The sequence below is a fragment of the Fukomys damarensis genome, unplaced genomic scaffold, assembly GCF_012274545.1.
Source record: "Fukomys damarensis isolate Sample0158 unplaced genomic scaffold, DMR_v1.0_HiC HiC_scaffold_39, whole genome shotgun sequence".
In the NCBI taxonomy this organism is placed as follows: domain Eukaryota; kingdom Metazoa; phylum Chordata; class Mammalia; order Rodentia; family Bathyergidae; genus Fukomys; species Fukomys damarensis.
The window spans coordinates 96,114,244-96,127,405 of NW_022900951.1; the positions used below are offsets into that span (position 1 = coordinate 96,114,244).

At 38.1% G+C, this 13,162-nt stretch overlaps 1 protein-coding gene across 2 annotated transcripts in view; it reads right to left on the minus strand.

Annotated features, from left to right (window-relative positions):
* Positions 1–1,165: 1,165 nt before the first annotated feature.
* Positions 1,166–13,162, minus strand: part of LOC104854483 (A-kinase anchor protein 17B) — a 45,713-nt gene continuing 33,716 nt past the window's right edge. The window contains exons 3-6 of one of the 2 annotated variants that reach the window (XM_033760214.1): positions 11,253–12,021; positions 9,319–9,449; positions 7,214–7,481; positions 1,166–5,558 (exon numbers count right to left, since the gene is read on the minus strand). In XM_033760214.1, the coding sequence (XP_033616105.1) occupies positions 3,909–5,558; positions 7,214–7,481; positions 9,319–9,449; positions 11,253–12,005 (2,802 nt within the window). In that variant the 5' untranslated portion in view covers positions 12,006–12,021 and the 3' untranslated portion in view covers positions 1,166–3,908. The remainder of the gene's footprint in view (positions 5,559–7,213; positions 7,482–9,318; positions 9,450–11,252; positions 12,022–13,162) is intronic. The other variant, XM_033760215.1, reaches the window with a different exon arrangement.

Genomic DNA, 13,162 nt, shown 5'->3' on the forward strand with positions numbered 1-13,162 from the left:
ATTCAACAAATATTCAAGTGCCTGTTTGGTGCCAGGCACTCTATTATGCCTTATCCTTTGGGAAAATTGTCAGGGAGAGAAGTTGGGCTACCTTTGCAACCTGAAGTCTCATCTAGATGGGAAGATTACACTCCTTTTATAGACAGGTTTATCTGTTGCCATGAGAACAACATCCAGAGCATAGTTCAAGCTTCGGGTCCAATAGCTTGACTGTCCATATCACATTGTGTTGATTGCATAAAGGGTTATTACTAGAAGGCAGGACTTTTATTCAAAACCTTAGCCAGCTAGATATACGTAAGCCATGTTATGAGAGGAAGGTTAACATCTGCTCCTCACCTACTGACATCCAAAGAGCTGCAGAGACTCTGTTCTCAGTATCAGCATTGGTGATTCGCAAGCAGTTCCAGCTGCATGTTTCCTGGATTTGCCTATCTGTGGATTCTCAGGATGGTGCAATGCTCACTTTACCTCATAGGGCCAACTTTATAAATAAATCCTTGGTCCAGGATCAGCATTCATACATGCCTTACTATTTCAGAAAGAGCTCTTTGAATCCAACAAATACCATTTCGGTTCTAAAGTGCCTAGAGTTTAAGGTACAGTCTGCCTTTGTTACATAATACTTAAAATAAGTTGCTGTTCAATTCGTGTATAAATAGTTAATTCTTGAATGATCAAATACTGATTATTAATGCCGTTATTTTCTCTGACTAGACTCTTCATCTTGCACATATAATTAACTACCACCCAGTACTTAAGGGATGAGGTGGAATTCCATAGTCAACTTTGCTATCTTTTAATAGCATTGCTAAAATGTACTGGAAGATGATTGTAAATCTAGATATGATTTCAACTCATCCAAAATAAATACAAAATTCTGTAACATCTAACAGTTCCCACAAACTCATCACAAAGGGAAAAATTACATAAAAATAATATTAAAACTAGACATCTATATTTCCACAAAATTATTATGGGTATACGACATTCTAACCAATACATGTGGTAAATGAACAAAAGTATAATGGTCACTGCAGCAATTTTATTTTTAATATATCTGAAAATTAAGTGTATTATTTCTCTAACAATGCAAATTTAAAAAGAACAACATTAGTGAAACAAAGCATACCATATTACAGGTAGAAACTGTCCCTCCATGGAAGTATCAGCAAAAAAATGAACATTTTAATCAGCTTTGCAACAAATAAAAATATATTTATTTGGTTCTATTTTCAATATTACCAGGTTACATTGCCATCTACCTGAGAGTTTTAAATGAACTAATTAAAAGCATTGAAAAATTTTTAGCTTTCTTACAGCACTATCAGCAGCACATACAATGAAAACACCTATTTTAAAAGACAGTTTAAAATTTAGGCCTATATTTAATAAGACATACAAAAAGATAGGAGAAAATATATCTGTACCACTTAAATAACAGAGTGCAACAAAGTATAATATTAATTAAGAGAAAACGGTTACAATGGTTTCAATTCTGTTTCATTCCTTACTAAGCCTTTCAACTGAAAAGTACAGGATAAGTTGTTCTCTTCCTTATTCAAGGCCCACACACAAAAGAGGCTGACCCAAATCTAAAAGTCTTTACCACAAGATGGATATAAAACTCCAGGCTTGTTCAGAATATCAACATAAAACCAGTATTTTACGTTCTTCTAGCTCTGAGGATGGTTTTTAGCAAACAAATCAAACAAGACAAAATGTTATATAAAAATGACTTAGCACCAGTTCTATTATACAAAAGAAGCACATACTGTATTCTGTAATTTATTTTTATTTCTTTACTGAGCAGAAAATTATTTCCATGCCAAAAGAAACTGCAAAGAAAACTATCAAAGGACAGAAGGGCTTGGGGTGCAGCTGAGTGGTAGGGGTTCTATCCCCAGCACCATAAAAAAAATTCAAAACAGCTTTCCTACTTTCCAATACAGACTCAAAATTTTTTGTTGTTCTCATTGTTGTTTGTTTCAATGGCATAAAACATAAAAAAATAAGGAGACAAGTCTTCACTAGAGAGTAATATCTATTTACCAGAAAATTTTCTAACAAAATACCAGCAGTTAGTAGTTTAAAAGGCTACTCTGGATGATGGTACTTTGAACAAGAGTGTTCGCTGCTAGTCCTCAGAGGAGAAAAGGCACTCGCCCCATGAGCAATTTTTCAGATTTCAGAAGTCAAACCTAGTTTTGCCAGCACAGTTACTGGCTTGAAAGTGGAATGGAATACAAGAGAGCCAATAATAAATAGGTTGTTATCTTACTAGTAATAATCACAATCTTTGATGATATGATCATTTCTGAGGTTTTGTATGTCCTGACCACCTCTATTAAAATGTGACCAGGAAGATCAGTGAAACAATTCTTGGCTTCTACTTCAGAAAAGTAAGGTTCTGTAGCCACTTCAGACACCAGGTTGCTTAAGAGGCTGGTTATGGGCACACATCGTGTGGCATTATTCTGGACAGCCACACCGACTGGCATCCCACATTGTTCTATTCACTGGTGCTCTTCTACAGAATATCAAATTAAGACTGTGAAATGAATTGTGTCATATGAATATGTTGTTCTCCACTGCTTCTGTGGATTAAAATCACCTTTTCCTGTTGCAGGCAATCTTGAATCTCACTGATGTCTTCAAATGCCAGGCCAGGTATAGCTTTGTTGGGGAAAATAAAGTCATTTACTACCCTGAGGCCCTAAATCCAATATAAGGCAGAATAAATCAGCCAAGCTTTTTTATAGAACATGCACTTCACTAAAAGGTAAATCTTTAATATTCTATAAAATATCTCAATTTAAAAACATATTTAAGAAATCCAAAACAAGTAAAAAGATAAATTGTTTATGTTAGAGTTTACAAATCCTGTATACATACAATTTTTCCACAGCTAGAAAACTATGGCCTTTTCTCTTAAATCTTCCTAACTCCATGGCACTATTGAGGACTGAGGAGGCACTTGTTACTATTTTATAAAAGTCATTTGGGGGATACTCAGTGACTTTTTACAAACTGATGTCACCCGACCCTGAGCGAAAGGATTACATAACTTGAAATGGAATACCCATCATGTGCTCTCTTCTCAAGTGCCATTATCGGTGCCCCCAGGATCTTCAATATTTCCCTGTGGAAATATCCCTGATTATATCACTTCAATCCTGTTGCTTTTAAAGGATGGAAAGACATGAGGATCATTATTTAAAACTCTGCTAATGAGCCTCTGACTGTTTAAACCTCAAAGGAAAACCCTAGCCCCTTTCAGATACTTCCAAAATGTTGTCTCTAAAAGGACAATTCTTTGACTACTATGAACACATCAGTAAGATTAATTTACTTCTGGTGGGTGCTCATGAAATTCTTTAATGTCATAAAGATGTCTGTAACATATTCTAGCTGTTATCCCTCTTTTTAGCTACAATTACTAAACATGAGTCAGTAGCTTTTTACTGCATGTGATATTTCTGACCAAATCACAGAACATGCAAAAGGAGCCTTATTCATTCACTATTGTCATTTGAAGGTCGATGATGATGATGATGATGATGATGATGATGATGTGACAGCTAAAGAACCGTGGAGGGGCTATCTCAACGTTAATCTGCTCCTTTACTGGCACCAAATTAAAGCTGTAAAAAAAAAAAAGGTTTATCTTGAAGTTTTGCAAGTGCATTGTTACCAAGCTTCAGAATCTGGAGGTTTTATATTTCCAAAGCTTGCCAATGCATCTGCAGTCATTTTGACCTAAGCTTTAAACTTTGGCAAGGTTTTGCATTTGACCCTGCGCAAGCTCTTGCTCTGTAGTTGCTAACTACATAGCTATATTTGGTTTTAAATTTTTCTGTTTATGAGTTGTTTATTGTAAATATGGGTGTTCCTGATCAAACTGCCCATCAAAACATTTGAAAATATAAAGAACTAGTGTAGTTGTTTCCTAAATAGCTTCCACAGTCAATGTGCTTGTTACTATTATGTCTAATATAATAATTATCAGAATTCAGCATGAAATCTTTAGAATTCTCATGTTTTTTAAGCCTTCTTGCATCCTGGTTGTATTCTGACTTCCAAGAACTTTCTCTTCTTTTGGGATAATATCCCAAATATAAAGCATTAGCACTTTTTGATGATGGCGTTGGCACATGAGAGGGTCTACAGTTCACTTTGTGGTCCAATATGCTACCACTAACCCTCCTCTTCTTTCTTGTGATTTCTTCTAATTGATCACTGGAACTGAATTCATGGTAGTAGTCTTCTTCAAACAAGTAGCTAGATGTTAGTTTTTCCCTCTTTTTGCTGTTGTTCTCATCTCTAATAGAACTGCTTTCATCCTCAAGCCATGAGCATCTTGGTTCATACTTAGACCTCTTGCCTGGTGTCCTAAGCTTGTATTTGGAGTATTTTTCCTTACCATCATGTTTCCACTCTGAATGCAAGGTCTGATGACTTGACCTAGATTTTTGTTTGCAAGCGATGACTTCATCATTGTCAAGAGTTCCTTCTTCAGGGGAGCTATGATATGTGGCCACAGATTCCTCTTTCTCCTCTTCATTTATGCTAAGAATTTCACTGAAGCACTCAGAATCACTACTAATTTCCTCTAAGAAATCTGTCAACTTCAAATCTAAGCCTACTGATCTGAAAGGTGAGGAAACTTGATGTCTCCTTGTGGATTTGGAATCACTGGCCTGGTGAGTATGAGTCTTTTCCAAGAGATGCCACTTTGCATCAGTTGGGAACAGTTGATCACCAGCTTCACTGGCTGTATCCATGCAATCACTTTTAAATCTCTTAGTACACTCTTTGGTATAATCCACTTTTCCTCTCTTTTGTGATTTGTGCTCAGGGTCTTGCATGCTTCCTGTTGACCAGTGATCATCTTCCTGGATATCTTCTCTTCTTTCCAGGTTTTCCATTTGGCTCAAATTGGTTGAGGGATGCCTTTGTTTTCTCAAACTGATCTGAAATCCATTTCCTTTAACCTGGACATCCCTCTGCCACTGACATGTATTTGTTATGTGACTTGCTTCTAGGAAGATACGAGAATATTTTGGAGTCTGATAATAATTTAATAAATAGTCAATAAATTCGTCTGTTTCATAGATCTTCTGTTTTCTGCCATGGTCTCTCTCAGATAATCTGGAAGAACAGGATTTATGAGCACTGTGAGCACTGTGGTGCTCCTCATTTTCAAGAGATTGACCTTGAATCATTGTAATTTGCAAGGAATTCGGGTCAGAGACCAAGCTGTAATTGTGTTTGTCAGTTAATAATTTTCTAGTTCTCTCTTTTCTAGATGAGTATCTTAATTTCTTTCCCCCAAGACAATGGGAAGATTTATGTAAGCGATTCCTAGTTCTTTTCCTCATTTTTCGTTTTTGTTTATTGTCAGCCTTGGCAACCTGATATTCTGGCATTTCTTCTTGATTTGGAAGATGCTGAGCATTTAACTCTTCTTCCTCCCGAGTTTCCAGTGTGTTCCCTGGAGTATGACTGGCTTCAGGGCCTGTAATATCAACCTCCTCTAGGCAAAATTGGGTGGATCCCTTCAAAGAAAAAAGAAGTCAAAAGCCTCACATGAAAAGCTGAACAGATTAAAAACTTCTAAAGAAAATCAGGCTCTCTCATGTTGTTCTGAAGAGATTCAAATACCCAAGATAGATCCAAATTAAAACAATGTTACACTGAGAAAATAGGAAGGAATAAATTAAATGTCTTTATCTAATATGGCCTGCTTTTATTTAGTTGATACCCATTCTTATGTCAGAAGGCACCACACTTTACATAGATGTCAAAGCACGCAACTCTCTTTGCATGTGTTCAAAAATTGATGTTCTAGGAATTGTAGTAAGAGCTAGAGAGTCAAAGAAGAATTAGGCATGCTCTATAGACCTCCCAGAAAATTCTAGCACAAGAAAAGGCTGATGGGTGAAACGTGTGTCTATAAAGGTCACCTGGCTTAAAGAAAAACTATCTCTCTGCTGTGAATTCCAGCCTCTTATTACAGTTTGCAGGTAAAGGTGTCTCTTAAGTTGTCCCACCTTACCTGCTTGATTAGGAAGCAAGCCACTGGGGCTGTGGGTGCAGTTCAGTGTTAGAGCACTTGCCTAGGATTCAAGAGGCCCTGGGTACCATCCCCGGAATCAAAAGATAGAATAAGCAAGACATTAAGTAGTAAATATATCTATGACCGTGGTTCTACTGGAGGCTAGGTCTGTGATGCTGTCTGAACAACTGCAGAGCAAGTAAAGGTGCTGCCCACACTATCTCCCACCCTGGGAGGGTTTTACTGTGTTCCCACTGACACTTGTCACACCTCAGGGCACACTGCCTACCCACTGCCTGGGATTAGAATTTATACTGAACATAATGGGCCTAAGTATTAAGGGGGCCTAGAATAGACACCACACCCATTTAAAGAAATAAATTCTTTACAACTCATCACTCTTGGCTGTTATTAAGGTAAACTAAAAGGAAAAAAGATCCAGCTAGCTTTATTATAAACATAAACGTGAAATTTTGGGGTCCTCATTTTACTAGGTTGATAGTCCATGGTAATGAGGCCAAATAGATATAAAATTAAAGCATTCACTCTTCACATTTAAAAATACTGAATATGGATTTTAAATTAATATTTTGAGAGATTTTTCTGGATTTTTATCCAGGAATTCTGCTGTGTCTGTCTCTAGGAGCTCAGGAAGAAAAAGAAATACATTCCCAAATCTAAACTCTTCAAACAAAGCAATGGCTCTGTGAGGTAAGACATTCTCGACCAAATAGTTGAAGAGTAGACTAACAAGAGCTTGCATAAAGTTCAAGGCTTTCCCTTCTCCAAATCTGTTCCAGGTGAACAGCCAAGTCTGCAGAAGACTACAAACCTAGCACCCACACCTATCCACTGCATGCCCCTGGCATTGCTCATTACATGTGTTAGGAACTCAGAAAAGTAGATTAACTAGCTGAGTTGCTCTGGTATTACAGCCCTGAAGTTTAGAAATGCAAAGTGGGGAGTGGGGCCAGGGCTGAGACATAGGTCCTTTAGAGAATGTAGATATCCTTTTTAGAAATCCACAGCTGGGTTTGCTGGAGATCATTCTATTTTAAAGAAATTCCACTGAATACTCTGAGTCTCCCACGGAACCGATTTTCAACAGGCCTTGCTTAATTGCAAAGGTTGGGGCTCTGAAAGGTTAGTACGTACCCAAATTGAAGAACAATTGGATAACAGCCTTACTGAAATTTTCCTCAGGAGGACATGGAGCAACCGAAGGGCCTCCACCCGCCTCTGAGCCAGCAGGTACTTCCTCTCCTCCCACTCTTCTGAAGAGTCCAGTTCCTGGGGCACCTCAGCTTTGGTTTTAACCTTCTGTCTCCTCTGCCGATGGTTTCCCATTTCCTTCAGAGCTCTCCTCCTGACCCTGGCTTTCTTCCTCTTTTCCTGGGCTTTCCTCTCTTCGTCTTTTCTTTTTCTGGATAATGATTAAGATGAAACCATTTGAAAGTTTTATTTTTAGGCCTTTGCTCCCTTCTACACACGCATACACCAGGGGAAGACAAGTCAGTTAGGTTTCTAGAAATCTACCACTGCTAACCCCAGGACCTGACACAGACAAAAAACAAAAAACAACAACAAAAAATCAAAAAACACTTTCAAACATCAGTCAAGGGAGAAAGATACATAATTTTGTTGATCAAATACAAGCACATAAAGGAGACATGAAGAGATGGGGGAAGGAAGGGAGGAGAGAGAAAGAATGGAAGAGAGGGAGGGGGCAGGGAAGGAGGTAAAGAGCAGAGCAGAGAGAAAGGGGTAAGACAGGAGGGAGGAAGGAAGAGAATTCACAGGAAGGGCTTCTAGTCTGTTCTCAGACCACAAGCAGGGACTATAGGACCCAGCTTTCAAGGTGATTTCTTTTTTCTTGAAATCAAAGCTGTATGTGGGTTGTTGGTTTCACATAGGCATATAACAATAAGTCAAGGCACTTAAAAAATCTTCAGGGTGAGAACTGACCCTTGGCACATTATAATAACCCAGAATACTATCATACTTCTGGTTTAGAAGAATATAGGTTTTTTTAAAACTGCTGTTCTCTGAAAATTAAAACTAATAAAGTTAGGCCTTATGGGAATGTGGGAAGGAGAAAAGGGGCAATTACTTGAGTCAGAACCTAGCCAAAAACCAGAGGATTATCCAAATGGAATGTTCCATCTGGAATCTGGGGGGAACTGTACCTTGACTGGGCTGAAATTTCAGCCAAGTTTCCTAGATGTGACCACACCTAATTCCTATAACCCTACCAGCCAAAAGGGAAGGGCACATGTAAGGGTACCCTTTATAACCTTTAAATTATACATACATACATATATATATGTAAATTATAGATATATAAATATATATATGTATATAAATATATAGGTATAGATATTTGCAGTACTAGGAGTTGAGCGTTGAGGCCAGGGCCTTTTCACTGAGCTACATACCCAGAACTGTTTTATTTTTTTGTTTTGAGACAGAGTCTCACTGTTATCCAGGCTGGGCTTGAATTTTTGATCTTCCTGCCTCAGCCTCCTAGAGTACTGGGATTATAAGCATGCACCACACCCAGCTGGAATGTTTTAATTTATATGCAAGAGGAAGGGCCAGGCAATAAAACTGGTTTTCAGGGCCCTGTAGTTCTAGCCCATCTGTTCCTTCTTAGCAAACCTTTGACAACCAATAACTCTTTCTAGGCTCTAGCTCCTAAATTTGGACAAAACAATAACTTCAAAAGAAGTAAATATGGAAGCTTCTTTACCTGACAGAAAGAATTTGGATCAACAGTGAAAACTATCCCACAAATCTATCACTTTTTGGCCTGTGGGTTACTTTGGTTACTGACCATTTTATAGAAGAAAATGTTTTCTAGGCCTATTTTTCATTTTAAATGGATAGGCTCAGTAATATTGGTAAATTATATATAAACTGGAAAAATTTCTAATTGAGTAGGTTAGAATTTTCACTATAAAAGTTCCTAGTTCTTTTTTTTAAATCATGTCTTCCTATATATCTTAATCTTACTCATCCCATTACTATTCATTACTTGTTCTCCTTTACAAAAATATTTCTTCAGTCCATTATTTCCAACTGTTTTGTCATTTGGCTTCATAACAGAGCAGCCTAAAGACTGTAGCCTTCAATGGAGTTTTCTAATCTGCACCGATACCTGCCCCCACCCCAATGTTATCTATGAAATCGAGGTATTTACCCAAAAGGATTAATCCATAAAGCAAAAGAAAAGGCTTCTTCATGAAATTTGGTCTACTCACCTTTCAGCTACTTCCTCTTCTCTTTTCTTTTCTTTTTTTCTTTCTTCCTCCAGCTGTTGTAATTTTAGCCTTTCCTGGTTTCTCTTCCTTATAGCTCCTTCACTGAAGTGTTTGGTTGTATCAAACATAACCTGCCCCCAAACAGTTTAGAGTTTGATTAGAAGGGTTTTTCAATTGACTTGGTATGTCCCAAGCCAGAAAGCTCAAAACAATATGGCACATGGAAATTCTAAACCAAATGAATGCAAAATGCCTCCTCTGCATCCCAGTATCCACCCTGTTCCACTGCTTGTTGGACATCGGCTGAACAGCACTTCTGGACACCAAGATTTTCTTGGTAGAACCCTTAAACAAGTTTATCAAACTACTTCCTTAACTTTACACAATTTAATCTGTCAGTCATATCTCAATAAAGATGTTTTTAAAACTTGAGGTGCTTACATTACATAGGGCCATAGGCAACATCACAGTGCCAACCTACACACAGGCTAGAAATACATTTCACCTCTGGTTTGTTATAAAAATCAACTGAGTTAAGCCTGGTGTGGTGGTGGAAACCTGTAATCCCAGCACTATGGGAGGTTGAGGCAGAGGGATCCCAAGTTTAAATCTCATCTGGAGAACTTAGTAAGACTGCCTCAAAATGAAAAGTATAAAGGGTTAGGGATCAGCATGAAAGCCCTGAGTTCAATTCCCAGTACCACATGTACAGAAAACAATCAACTGAGTTAATGTATTTTTTGAAAGCATCAAAGACAAACAAACAGGGGCCTGGTATGTAGCTCAGGGGTTCTGCCGCCTGCCTTGCAAGCACAAGGACTGGAGTTCAATCCCGGGTACCAAAAAAACAAAAAACAAAGAAAGACAAATAGTACTCAACATGTATAGTAGGGAACAGGAACAGGAAGCAAAGATGTAAGAAAAATGACTTAATAAGAGATAAGATCTGACCATCATCCTTACTAAACTACTTTTCAAAGTTTGAAATAAAGTGGTTGAGATAAGCAGTTTGCTTAAAAAAAAAGGGAGGCAGGAGTACCCATTTAAACACGTTTGAGAATGACAAACAAATTCATAACCATGGCTACTATTGAGGGGAGGGAGAGGAATGTGACTGAGGACTGAAACATGGAGGGGAGTACTCTCACTTTACTGGCAATGCTTTATTTTTTAAGCTTAGAGTGGTATATGGGTAGTTATAGTATTTGCTATATCTTTTGTCAGATTGAATATCTCATAATTTAAAAATATACATTTTAACATAAGTGGACACATGCACTCATATACACACACTCACACAGTGGTCGCTGTAAGCCCAAATGAATGCTCAAGATTGAGAGAAAAAGCAGTACTTAGTCTTACATCTTTCCCACTGCTGGACTAAGACTTCAAGAAGTACATGACCAAAGCATGCAGACATCAATGAGGTGACATAATTGGATAGACAGGCAGATTTTGAAAGTGAAGGATTTATAATCTTTAAGATTATGTGTTAGCAGTTTTTCTGACAGACATCCTGAAAACACAGGCTGTGACTCCAGGAGTCACGAGGCAATAAACTGCTGTCCTCGTAGTTTCAGACGGCATCTATCCCTTTCTCTCAACAACTTATCAAATATAGTAAGTATATGAGATAGCTCCATAGGGGCTTCAAATACTCCTTTAAAGCCCTCAAGAATCTGAGGCAGGAGGCCAGACTGTAGCGACCATCACTTTAAAATCACAGCTGGTGGGAATGCCTGATAGCAGAAGACTGATTATTCAAGTTAAGCTGAGTTCTCTTCTCAAACTTCCATTTATTGATCACAAAGGTAAAGACACAATTGATAGAGCTTGGTGACATCTAAGGAAATTTCTTTTAGATGCTTCCATTCAACTTTCACTCAGGATAACTTGAGCAGTGGAAAATAAAAGGTAGTTTGGCTACTTCTTACCTTAATGTTACATGCCAGAGCTTTCCCATCATCTCCCTTAAGCATCAGCTTCATTCCTCGAAGTGACTCCATGGCTTTTATGAAGTCTGTTGACTCCTGGTACTGGATAAAGGCCTCGAATGTTTGCAGACCAAAGCTAAAACTCCCAAAGCTCCCACCAGTCATCACTTCTCTGTAGGGGTCAAGCATAGGGATATCCACATTCTTGATTTTCCCAAAACTTTCAAAGACTACCCGAAGGATCTCCTCACATGGCTTCTCCCCACTGGAACCTTTAGGTGCAAACCATTTACAGGGCAAACCTTCAAAATATATGGAATCTGGGCTCTTATCATAGTCCTGCTCTTCAGCTCCATCACTTAATGAGGCCTCTTTTTCCTTAGGGAAGTGTTCCCACTCTCCCTGGGCATCTGTAGCCACTACTTTTAAGTCTGTTTTCAAACCATTTAGCTTGATGATCTTCCCATGTAACTTTGCCTTCAGGATCTGAACCAAACTTCGGGTTTCAGCCTCACCCTCAAATCTGATGAAGTCCTTTGTACTTTTAGAGAGCCGAACTGTGGTGAATTGGTCAGGGCAAATGAGATTCTTTAGTTGGTCAAGAACTTCCCAGTTAGAGAAGGGCCTCACAGGCTCTAGACTTTCTGGGAGCAATACATTGATCATCAATTTTGCTATGGGCTTGAGGTAGAGGTGCTGAGCAGCACAGAGCTCCGTTGCCTCAGAGTTATCATATACCACTGTGACCGTCATGGTATCCTCAGACCACCTTGGAGGGCAAAAGAGAAAATGTTGATACAAATGGAGATTTGGACTATGAAATGGGCCTAGCATTTCAGGACTCAGATCAAACTGAGAGAGGAAAGTACAGTATATTTTGAGTAGAATTTAAATCATTATTTTATAACTCTTGGAACTAATAAGTGATTACAGTAAAGTCACAAGACAGCTTTCTTATATGCACCCAAACAGAATTTGATATTTAAAACATGATATCATTTGCATTAGCATAAAATTACTTAAGTATAAATCCAGAAAAATATGAACAAGATCTATATGAGGAAAACTAAAAAACTCTGATAAAAGATATCAAAGAACTAAATACATGGATCATGGATATGAAGACCCAAGATATCACTTCTTTCTAATTTGACCTATAGACTCAATGCAGTCCCAATCAAATTCTCATTAAGTTATTTAGTCACTCATAAACTGATTCTAAAGTTTGTATGGAGAGGCAAAAGACTCAGAATAGCCAACTAGATATTGAGGGAGAGAAAAAATGCTGGAGAACTGATAATAATGGACATCAAGACTTACTATAAAACTACAGTAATAAAGACAGTGTGGTATTGGGAAAAAGATAGACAAATAGATCAATGAAAGAGGAGGAAGCCCAAAAATAGACCTGCATAAATAAAGTCAACTCATCTTTGCAAAAATGAGCAAAGGCAATACAATGGAATTAAGTCTGTTCAACAAATGGTGCTAGAACTATTGGAAATCCGCATGACATTGGGTATGATGAATGATCTTTTGGATGTAATACTAATGACATGATCCATGAAATAAATCATTGGTAAGCTGGATTTCATTAAAATTTAAAATTTTTGCTCTGTAAAAGACAATGTCAAGAGGATGAAAAAAGACAAGACACAGAAAAACTATTTGTAAAATATGTCAAATTGTTATGGTTTAGACCTAGAATCCCCCCCAAAGTCTCATGTGCTCAGAAGTGGGGCTTTTGGAAGGTGATAGGATCATGGGGGGACTAGATTAACCCACTGATGAGTTCATAGCTGAATGTGCTTTCAGAAGGTAGGAACTGTCAGAGGAGGCAAAGTCAATGGGGTTGTGACCTGGAAGGGTGTATCACCTTCCTAAGCGCTCTCTCCCTCCCTCCCTCCCTC